This window comes from Physeter macrocephalus, chromosome 9, assembly GCF_002837175.3.
Source record: "Physeter macrocephalus isolate SW-GA chromosome 9, ASM283717v5, whole genome shotgun sequence".
Taxonomy (NCBI): Eukaryota; Metazoa; Chordata; class Mammalia; order Artiodactyla; family Physeteridae; genus Physeter; species Physeter macrocephalus.
Genome location: NC_041222.1, coordinates 73,375,592 through 73,387,477, shown reverse-complemented (window position 1 = coordinate 73,387,477; position 11,886 = coordinate 73,375,592). Strand labels below are relative to the sequence as shown.

Here is an 11,886-nt window from a genome sequence, read left to right as displayed (position 1 = left end):
CATCGAGGATACCAAGTCTGCAGGCTCTATCATGGGGTCAGGAGGAGGAATAAAGGGAAAAATAAAGGATCTCTGACAAGGGTCAGGCTCAAGAATAACTTGCCAAAGACCATGGAGATCTAATATCAGTGCCCAGCTATTTGTGTGAGTATCTGGACAGCATCATGCATAAACTTCTTTTGTTGTGGGGTGTCCATGCAGTGAGGGACCCTGCAGGCGGTAAGAAATCAAAGACATGATCTCTAGCTCAGTGATGTTTACATGATTTTATGTTATCTGGACAAGAGGCTAAATGGAATTCAATCCTTTATTGAGATATTTGGATGAACCAAGCATTTATCCACATCTCCAACTTCAGTTTAATTTTTCCAGTGAGGAACTGAAACATAGAAAACTCATGGATAGAGTCTATTGAATTCCTGAAATTCAGTTCATTTGAAAGTCACTAATAGGTAACAATATACATACATATTAAATATATTATAAAATATATGATGAGATACTTTAAGAAAATGCTTTTGAAATATTATGAAGTAATTATTATTGTCTGCATCTACATCTGTTTTTCATTTTGCTTATTCAACATTATGCTCTTGAAGATTGACACCACTGTAATCTGATTTTGAGTTACACACGAGTAGTATCTTAACTGGGGAAATGTCTCATCTTACTCTTAAAAATACTGGCTCTGTCTCATCGCACTCTTAAAAATACTGGCTTTGGTCCTGATGTGGGACCTTTTCAAGAAGCATCATTTTGTTTCTTAGCCTATGTCTTGCATCTATCTGAGTGAAGAAAAAACCAACAATTTGAGCATTTGATCCATTTACACATTTCTGCCTCCTAACTCTCATCTATAAGGAGACAGCTTTTCAAATGTAAATTTTCACCTCTATGGGCAAATGACAAATAGTGTAGCTGTGTTACCAACAACAGAGAAAAGAAAAAACAACAAAACCATCTATAACACTAGATATTTGGCTAGCAGTAAGGAACAGCATGATAAATTATGGTACTTCACTAAAATGGCATATTACACAATTGTTAAGTGATAATTAGGAACACTGCATAGAAACATGAAAACATATTTAGGATATAACTAAAAGAGAAAAGAAAAAAAGCGCATTTATAATATGTAAGGTAGGGGAGGCCTGGAAGATATATCAATACTAAAATGGAAATATAGTAGTTCTGTTAGGATAGTGGGACTGTGGATTTTCAAAAACATTTTCTTTAATGTTATAAAATACTAGTAAAGCAGCAAATTCACCAAATAAATGATGCTGTAGATACAGGAAGGAGATATTAATAAATAAGTAGAGGTTGGAGATAACAAAAGGGAAAAATATTTCAAAGAATGAATCTTCCTTCTCTACATTTGCCAGCCCCATGGCTGTTAAGATCCAAACTATTGAAAACATTCTCAAAGGAGCTGGTTAGTAGTGCTTGGAAGAGAGCCTGAACTTGACTGTATCTGGATTTTGTTTGCCATGATTGCAGTGGAAACTAAATTTTGAAACAGTTGTTTAAATAAGCTCCAGCTTAGCTATCTTGGCTACATTCACACTTTGGAATCAAGAAACAGTTTGGAAAAAGAATACCATGTGCAATATAAATAGGAATATAGAGCAAGAGAAAATCAGTAGAGAAGACTTCAAAAATAAAATGCCTATTTAAAATCAAGTTGAAATGACTATTTGGATTAACAGAAAATAAAAAATAACCAATACTGAGTTAAATTTATATCTGTCTGAATGCTCTTAAAGGATACCAGGAACAATACTCATGTCAGTTCTGTTCATGTTAACCATTTGCTAACACTGTTGATTGGAATGAACTGCTTGTTCTGCTTTCCTCTAAAGAGCTCAGACCCCTTTCTCTTCTCTTCCACCTCTGTTCAAAAGAATGACAGTTTTACCCTGAATAGCACTTAACAAGTGTTGATGTGGGGCACTAGGCTACCTTGCTTCGTGTTAGGTGGGGGTGGCTTAATATAAGATGTTAAGAAAAATTCACACACACAATCACACAGTTTATTCTTTCCAGTCAAAGTTAAGCCTCCCAGCTCAGCACTTGTACACCATTATGTTAGCACTGCAGAAAATTCCCTCAAATGCATACTTAGATACTTTAAGGATCTTAAGTAGGTAGATGGAAGAAGAAACTTAAAGTTTCTTCTGAAATAGGACTTGAAAATGTGATAAAATACCTTATCTCTCTAAACTAGTAGTTGACTTTGGATTTGGAAATTGGAGTGTGTGTGTGTATGGTATCAAGGAGTTTGAACTGAAGAAATCAGAAAGTAACTTTTCCAAACCCCAAACCATACCTGACACTACAACCATCTCTTTTCAGACCCTGTGTAGAATTTGCTGAGTCTCTGTGAACATCTCTCTCTGATGTCTTGCTATCTCCTCACCTCTAAAGATGTCCACAAATGACAAATTAGAGAAGATTTTTATTCCTAAGAGTTATCCAATAATTTTTACCTTCGTAGAAACATGATTTCCATCTTTCAAAATGCAGTAGAATTATTAAGAGGTATTGTGATTTTAGGAAACTATTTTCCCTCCATTCTAAATCCAAAGTAAATTACATTTAGTACAAGGGTATGTATTTGATTATTTGGGGTATACCAATATTGAAAATTTTCTTCTTAAAAATATTTTGCCCTTAACATCTTCATTTTATTCCCAGAAGTATATTTTGTTGAATAAATAATATTTGGTAATAAAACAAATCCGCTTTCATACATCTACAAAATTCTTTTGAATAGCAACAAGAATTCAATCCATGTTGCATAATTGTTATTATGAATTGCATAACCTTGGCATGCATTTTGCTGTAATTCATTTCCTGGCAAAATATAAAGTGCCTTTCATAATGCCATAGAATATTCAAACTGGGAATGAATGATAGAAATAATCTGGTGTCAGTCAGTCCCACTTTTCCCATTTCAGGGACTGAGGTGCAAGAAGGTAAAATTTGCTTAGGATCACACATCTCATTTTCCAACACTTAAGTCATACTAAAATAAATTACAATTTTGATGTTTAATTTGATTAGAAAATTGTGATTTTTAAGGGCACAATTCTTAAGACAGAATAAATGCCACACTTAAAGAATTGCAGAGTTGGATCTGAAATACGCAAAAGAGGTATGCCCAAAATTTTTGTGCTCAATTCCCCTTTTGGGAGAAAGTGGCTGAAACTATACAATCATTAAAAATAAATCATTCTTTGAAGGATGCAAAGTTATCCTGATCTTCAAAATGAAATATACCACCATTTCTATATATAATTTAATTTTTCTCTTCAACAGGGATCAAATGGTATTTTGGTTGATTGACAGTGAGCAAATGAAATAGGAAATACATTTTAGGATCCCATTGTGATTTTTTTTTTCTCAGCAGCAAAAAATTAAATAAAACAGACCTTTGTCATGTAATGGTCACTGATCAGGTGAACATAATAAAAACTGGGCTTTAGTTAAATCTAGTGGATTAACTCTTGTTTCATTGGCATTTACAGTCTTTTGGAGTGTTGAACAAGTGTACAAATAATGACATTTTCAGAAATTTAACCATTGCATCTCATGTAAATTCTGCATAAAGTTCAAGACTAATGTTATTGATGTCACAGTCTTCAAATTTTAAAAGGCATATAGGAATAGTAATAACATCTCCCAGAAATGTTAGACACTTGCATATATATATGTAAAATCCATTTTGACTTGATGAAAACAAATTCTAATCTATGAAAATATTACATCAAGTCATATTGCACCTGATGAGGAAATTATACATGAATGATAGTAAATGCTAAAAAACGCTTCAGATAAAGACCCAGTAAATCAAATTAAATGAAGAGTTTCAGAAGTAACATAACCATCTAAAAATGTTAGTTTTTCACACAACTGGTCACACTTATTTTGCCTTACTTAAAATCCCTGGTCTTGCCTGAAGATAATACCATAAAACTCAATTACATAATTCAACTGTCTTTAACTCCCCTTTCTCCAGTAGCCATTGCACCTTAGGAGGTTTGTAGCTATTCTATCTTAATTCTTTTTTCTTTCAGCAAATACTAAGTGTGAAAAGCTTCACCAGACGAAAATCATTTCATACAATGAAGCACTGATTTGTTTTTTCATTCAGTTTCTTTAGACCGAAAGCAGCTCAGTTTCCCTATGAATAGTCCACGTATCATTTCAAGCCTGGTATCTGCAGCCCACTCTAGATTTATCTTGCTTTCAGCAGGTACTCGGTAGCACTTTCTGGGTTATTTTACAAAACATCCAGCATGGTTTAAATTGTTTAAAAGCAATTGGAACTGCTTCCTTTCCTACCCACTGCCTCTTCAAGTGTCCTTAACCTTCATCATCCTTCCCCTAAAAATGTGTCCCCAACATGCCTATTTACATGGCTCTCAGGCACCGGAGGCTTGCACACCCATCACATACCAGGTCAGTTTCTAACAGTGTGAAGGCTGTTGGAGCAGGGCAGTTTCCTTCCATTGAGAGCTGAGTATGGTCATATTGCTTTCAACACAGCGACCCTTGTATGCAAAGCTTAGACTATCGTCTCATGGTCCCATATGCCTTGGCTCTGATTGATGTAACAACAGTATCTGTCATAGGGGCTGTTCAGCTTGTAGGAGCAAACGATGATACTGTCCTGGGGCACAAAGAAGATGCTGTCCTCGGGCTCAGGGCACTCAGACCTGTCCCAGGCTGAGCACTTGGCATCCAACGGCCTGTAGGTGAGGGAACTGCCTGAGGGACAGTAGCCATCCAGGTATCTGGATGGCTCCTCCTGATGCCCGCTCTGGACCCGGCTCTGGCATTCTCCTTCCTCCACGGGTGTGGGGGTGGTGATGGAGCTGGCCATAGGCACCTCGCCCTGCCCTTGGAGGGGGGGCTTCCCCCTGAGGCCCACCTTCTTCGCCAGCTCATCTGAGCTCCCCTTGCCCGACTCCAGGTCTGAAGGGGTCCTCAGCAGTTCCACCACCTCTTTGTCCTTGGGTTTCCGGAAGCAGGGCAACTTGCGGACCCACAGCAGCTCATTCTCGGGCCACTTGGTGCATCCCTCAGTTTTCCTGGCCAGGGCAATGGCTGCAATGCCTGGGAGGCAGATGGCTGGCCCTATGGCCAGGAGGGGGATGTTTCCCAGAGTCTCTCCTTTCATCCCAGAGACAGTGAACATGAAGCCAAAGACCAGGAAGACACTCACCAGGGCCACAACCAGCCCAGTCCTCGGGTTAATGTCATCAGGCCGCATCTTTCACTCCATCCAGGTTGGGGACTGCCTGCTAACCAGGGAGCAATGTTCCTCCCTACTGTCAGAGGAAAACGCACGGGGTTAAAAACAAAACAAAACAAAACAAAAAAGCACCCAAGTCCATTTCCCAACCACCAACTATCTCTCTTACTCTTTGTGTCTGACACTCTACTGTCTGTCAGTCTTGGTCTCTGTCTGTTTCTCCCTCTATTTCTGTTGCTCTCTCTCTTTCTCTGTTTATCTGTCTCCTTCTTACTATTGCAACCCCTGCCTCTCTCTCATACAGTCATCCACAGACTGGGGTCACCGCGGTACCTGAGGTTTCCTGCCGTCTCCCGGGAGCGGGGAAAAAAACCAGTTTGAGTCTCCTTAGAAACCTCCTCATCAGCTGTTTCCTCGGCTCTCTCCCTTGATTCTGCAAGGAAAGCCTGGTTTTCCAACTGACTCTGCATCCAGGAGGTGGGACGTGGGAGCCTGTCTTTCCCAGCAGTGCCCGTCGGTCTCCAGGGCTTTGGGAGCTGAGCGGCGGCGCAGGCTAGCACCCAGCTCTGCGCGCAGAGCGCCGGGTGCTGGCGGGAGGAAGGACTTAGTCTGGGAAAGAGGGAAAGCGGCGCGCGAGTCTGGCCTCGTTACATCACTTTCAGAGCAAGCTCAGAAACAAAGAAGGACGCGCGGGGGCGCGAGGGCGCTAAACCCAGGGGAGAGGCCAGTCGGACAGAAGAGGCTGCCCAGGGTTCAGTCGGGGTGCTTGGAGCAGCCAGAGTTCGTCCCGCCGCTGTGAGGGCTGAGTAAGGCGGCTGAACATGCTTCGTTCCCGGGAGGGTCCGGGGTGCGAGGCTGCCGCGTGCCGGGGACTGGAACTCGGGCCGGTTTGCCCACGGGACAGCCTGGGCTCCGAGTCCGCGGTCCGAGGCCCAGCGGTGCCAGCTGGAGATGTCCCTCGGGGACCTGGATCCTTCTCCAGTTACAGGTCTGGGTGACCCGATCCGACCTATGGCAGCTCCCAGAGATTCCACTACCGCCCTTCTCAGAACGTCGAGGCTCTCAGGGCTCGGAGGGCTGCATTCCTCCCGGGTCCTCCTGCCCGCGACCTCTCTGGGTTCGCGCTCTGGGCGGCAGTGGCGCGCAAAAGCGCTCTAGCAGCGAAGCGGGCTGCGTTGCCGGAGCGCGCGGGACCAGCGCCCAGGCTGAGTTAGTGGTCAGCCGGGTCTTGCTCGAGCCTTGGGGGAGTCACCAGAGTCCTTCCCCCTGGTCTTACACCTCTGGATCCTGGAGTGGGTGGCCTTGGAGCCCGGATCCTACTCCGACGCGGCCGTGGTGCCAGCCACGCCGGCTGAGTCAAAGGAGAAAGGCTCTCCAGCCCCGGCTCCCCATCCCCGCACCCAACACCCAGCTAACAAGGAGAAGGAGGGGCCTTGACTGGGAGGATCAGGCCGCCCAGCCCGGGAAGTAGCTCCAGCTTTGGGCGATTCTGTCCTTTGCTGATGCTGGTGTGGAGAACCTGTCTCCTCCCCACCACATCGGGGGCTGGATTCCTCTGGCCCCAGGGGCAAGACTGGCTTTGTCTGGGTTCTTCAACAAGACTGCTCATTTAGGGTAGATGGGGAATATTGAGGAACCAGATGTGGAGGGGCAGAGGTGGAAGGGGGAGGGAATGGTACATTCTTTCATGTCAAGGCCCTGCCTTGGTGGAAAGAATTTTGACATCCAGGCCTTCCCCACTTAAACTAGCCATGTGTTCTTGGGCAAGTGACTTAACCTCTCTGAGAATCAGTTGACCCATCTGTAAAATGAGAATATTGCTATCAAATATGTGAAGGAACAAACATAATGAGGACTAAATAAATGTAAAGTTCCTAGTGCAATGCTTGGTACACGGTCCTGGATCACAAAATGGATGAAATATGTACTTTCATAGTGTGTGATAATCAATGTAAGGCACGAGCCGAATCATAAAGAGCCTGTCTGTGGGGCTAAGGACCTTTGACTTTATCCACTAAGCAGTGAAGAATCGTCTTGGTGTTGTTTTAAGCAGGGATCAACATGAAAGTATTCCATGGTTGACAGATGGTGACAGCAGGTTAGAGGACAGGTTGGAAAGGGTAGATGTGGAAGCAGGAGGACAGTTCAGTAAGCCAGGCAAGACATGGCACGGGCCTGAACGATGCAGGGCTAGTGGGGTGGTCAGAAGAAAGTGAATTTGAAGGGTATTTAAGGGTAGAATCAAGTGTCTTGCATCAAAGGAAGTGAGATGGCGGTAGGAGTCCAAGGTTGACTCCCAAGTTTCCCGCTCTTTCCACTGAGTGGATCAGGAAATCAGACTCGATTTTCCACTCCAGCATCTATTGTGTGTCTCTTGTACTCATGCTCATTAGACAGCTGCTGTACCTCTGGGCATAGAATCATTATTTTTGAAGGAAGGAAGGAAGAAAGGAGAAAAGGTAAAGAGCAAACGTGACATGCCAGCTGGTTGGCCATTTGTATCAGGAAAATAATTGTTTTCCTGTCAGCCCCACTAAATAGATAGACAGCTGCTTATATTTCATTGTCTAGAAGGATGTCATAGGGGCCTGGGTTTCAATTTCCTGTGAAACAAGGGCTTTGGGTAGAGAGCTAGCTGAGGTGCATTTCAGCTCTACTATTCCGTGGTTCTCCGACAGTCACTTCTGCAGGGCTGAACTGTCGTTAAGGTTGTGCAGGTGCTCTGACAATAGTGCTGGAAACCTAGCTGGAGCCTAAAGAAGCAACATTGCCGAACAGAGACCTCCTCTCACTCATACAAGCATCTAATTCCATTTGACTTTTAAGCCAGGCAGTTCATCTACTTAGGCATTAGATAAGACCCATGCATAAAACCGCAGGAAACTTCAATTACTGTTTAATTATAAGCCTCATTCTCAAAGCAGTTCCTTCTTAGAGGTAATTTCAGATGGTCTTTGAACAGCAGGTATACTCGCCCAAGTCAGCAGCAAAAGTGGGTGGAGGTGGAAGACATCACTCAGGGTTATAATATTCAGGGACAGAAAAGGCATCCTCAGTATTTAATTTCTTGCCTGTACAGGCTGATTGCACTAGGATTTTAAAACCTTAAGCAGTTCTCGCAATGCTGTAAGCATATACAGCCACGTACAAAAGCTTTTCATCAGAAGAAAAAGGAAATTCAGGTTGTAATGAGGCTTTGTATGTATGTGGGTGTTTGAGAAGGAAATGCAGAACCTTTTATTTCTGAAACTATTGAAATCATGGGATGCTAGAATTTGAAGATACCTTATAGAATATCCACTCTAACTCCCTTAATCATACAGATGAAATCCAGAAGGGTTGCAATCATTTAGTACTACTTGAGTATTTATTATGTGCTTGACACTGTGTTAGGTGCTGGAGATACAAGTCAGTAAGACATGGTCACTCACATTCACAGAGCAAGATATGTATATTAGTTAGGATAGGATAGATTATGCTGTGGCAACAAAAGACTTCAAGATCTCAAAGGCTGTATGCTCATCCTACTTGTCTCTCATGGATCAGCTGCAGCCTTGCTCCCTGTTGTCTTCACTCTGGGATTCAGGCTGCAGGGTAGCTTCCAGTTGGGACATTGCCAGTCCATTGAATCCAGGCACCAGAGGCCCTGCACTGAGCTTTCACTTTAGTAGCTTCTCTCTGGCTCCCCCGGCTGTGCCCCCTCTCTCTAGGCCAAAGAATCTGCCGAGGTAATGCCCCACTTGGAGACCTTACCCCCCTTTCTAGGCCATGTGATGGGTACCTGGGACCTTAAAATTCCCCACCGAAACAGCCCCATACCTGCTTCCAGGGCGTGTGTACAGCTCTTTGCTTGGTCCATCCTTCCAAGGGTTGACCATACTGCAGGTGTGCACACCCCTAGGCCTGTGGGACAGTCAAGGGGCCACTATGGTTTTGAGTACAGATAAAACTCGGGCATGCAAGATGGGCTGTGTATTCCAGCCTCTTCATGGTTCAGAACAGAGCCAGAGGAGGGAAAAGAAAAGACAGCATTCATTTTATTCTTGCATGGGGCCTCACACATGTTAGAGACAGGCCTGGGTGGAGGGTCTGGGGAAAGGAGAGAGAAGTCCCAACTCATATTTTAAAGGGCTCTGTCTAGCTGTTGTGTAGAAAATAGATTTAAGGTGTGTCGAGGGCAGAAGCAGGGAGGCCAGTTGGGAGACTATTGCAATTATCCAGGTGAGAGTTGATGGTGGCTTATGGATGTGGTTAGAAGTGGTCAGATTCTGATGTATTTTAACGCAATGCTGATAGTATTTGCTAATATATTTGCGATGTGAGGAAATTGTGTAATCAAGGATGATTCTAGATTTGGAATTTGAGGTGTGAAATCAGGAACTTGATTTTGGACATATTCATTTGATATATCAAAGTGAAGATGGTGATAGAGTTGATGTACAAGTCTGGCGTTTCGGGGAGAAGTCTGGGCTAGAGATATAAATTTGGGAGCTGTTGGGATATGGTTAGCATTTAGAGCTCTGGGACTAATGAGATCACTTAGGGAGCAGGCATCAATAGGTTAGAGAGGTTTGAGTTCTAAGTATGTACTAAGGAACATCAGCATTTTGAGGCTGGGGAGATGAGGAGGAACCAGAACAAGAAACTATGAAGGAGTGGCCAGCAAGGTGAGAAAGTAAAGAGATGTCTAAGGAACCAAAAGAAGAAAGCATATCAGGGAGGGTGTAGTGATTACATCAATTCTGTTGATAAGTCAAGTATGAAAAGGACTAAAAAGTGAGCAGTGGACTTAGCAACATGGAGGTACCTGGTCACCTTTACAAGAGCAGTTCTGGTACAGTGGGTGGAGGTGAAGTCTTGATTGAAATGAGTCCACAAGAGAAAAGGAGAAGAGGAACTGGAGGCAGAGAGTGAAGATAACTTAAATGGTTTTATTGTTAAGGAGAATAGAGAAATGAGATGATAGCCAGATGTGGAGGTGTGGGGTCAAGAGAGAAAACTTTTTAAAGAATGGGAGTTCTCTTAGCACTTCGCCTGTAGAAATGTAAGATCTGTAAATTTAAATGACAATTCTATACTATTTTTTATCCATTAAATTTGTAAATAAAAAAAATAATGCTGGGGCTTCCCTGGTGGCGCAGTGGTTAAGAATCCGCCTGCCAGTGCAGGGGACACGGGTGCGAGCCCTGGTCCGGGAAGATCCCACATGCCGCGGAGCAACTAAGCCCATGTGCCACAACTACTGAGCCTGTGCTCTAGAGCCCGTGAGCCACAACTACTGAAACCGCATGCCACAACTACTGAAGCCCGCGTGCCTAGAGCCCGTGCTCCTCAACAAGAGAAGCCACCGCAGTGAGAAGGCTGCACACTGCAACCAAGAGTAGCCCCCGCTTGCCGCAAATAGAGAGAGCCCTCGTGTGGCAACAAAGACCCAACACAGCCAAAAATAAATAAATAAATTTATTTAAAAAAAACCAATAATGCCAACACTGGGAGGTGGTGCTCTGAGATGAGCACTTGCATATACTGGTGGTGGGAATATATCAGTACTGACTCTTGTGTGGAAGAAAGCTGTCCAGATATCTCAAGAACTTTGAAGAAGTTCATACCTCTTGCATGACCATTATATTGAAACATGTCAGAAGTAGGTATGTATTGGTGGAAAAAACAGACCCAGGCACCCTCTGAGTAAATTAATCAGCATTTACTTATGTCAAGGTATAGAAGGAAGTCCCCACAACTTCACCAACAGGCACACAGTTGGGGATGGTAATGTCTGAGTAAGGGAGGGTCACATCTAACCCTTTTGGAAACGAGTGTTTCTGTCTAGGTTCACCATGTATTCATAAGGCTTATTTTCATGAGGCAGATCCAGGCCTGCTCATAGTCTGGCCTCATGTCTGCTGAGACCAGCTGATACAAGAACAGGCCCAGTACATGAGGCGTAAACAAAATCCTCATTATCATCAGACTCTCCAGACCTGCACAATAGTTTCTTGAACTCAGTGCTATGGAAACAGAATCAGGGCCATTTTGTGAAAGTCTCCGAAAGTCAAACAAATTAAGACCTTAGACCTGCTGTTGCTGCACTGTCCAATACCATAGCCATTAGCAGAGGAGGCTATTTACATTTAAATAAGTTAAATTGCAATAAAATTAAAAAGTCAGTTTCTCAGACATACTACCCACATTTCCAGTGCTCAGTAGTCAGATGTGGTGATTGGCCACCACACTGGACAGTGCAGATATAAACATTTCACCATCATAACATTCTATTGGATGGTGCTGAGCTGTTGAACTTAATCATGATCCAGTTGACTCAGGCAGTACGATTCTAGCAATCTTTCCTGTGGGAATAATCAGTGGCACAAAAAATATTTATGTGCAAAAAAAATTTACTATGCCCTAGTAGTAATACACTGGAAAACATTGAAATAGCCAATAACAGAGGAAAAGCTATATACAGTATGTTGCATCCACTGGAGGGAAAATATGCACAGTCAGCTGAGGGAATATTATATATCCACAAAATTATATTTTGAAGATTTTTAATGACCCATGAAAATGGGCTCAATATAATGCTAATGAAAAAAAAACCTAAGAATCAAAATTCTATTAAAATAACT

General features: G+C 43.1%; 1 protein-coding gene across 2 annotated transcripts; it reads right to left on the bottom strand.

Moving 5' to 3' along the window:
* Window positions 1-293: 293 nt before the first annotated feature.
* On the bottom strand, window positions 294-5,800 carry TMEM215 (transmembrane protein 215). Of its 2 annotated transcripts, none has more exons than XM_007117666.3 (2): window positions 5,594-5,800; window positions 294-5,333 (listed from the first exon to the last, which is right to left on the bottom strand). In XM_007117666.3, exon 2 carries the CDS (start codon window positions 5,276-5,278, stop codon window positions 4,571-4,573), a length of 708 nt encoding a protein of 235 aa, XP_007117728.1. In that variant the 5' UTR covers window positions 5,279-5,333; window positions 5,594-5,800; the 3' UTR covers window positions 294-4,570. The 2 variants fall into 2 exon arrangements, with proteins under 2 accessions (XP_007117728.1, XP_007117727.1); XM_007117665.4 differs by having other exon boundaries at window positions 3,590-5,336.
* Window positions 5,801-11,886: the final 6,086 nt, after the last annotated feature.

Coding starts and splice junctions, on each gene's coding strand:
- TMEM215 (XM_007117666.3), bottom strand. CDS start 5,278: ATGCGGCCTGATGACATTAACCCGAGGACTGGGCTGGTTGTGGCCCTG.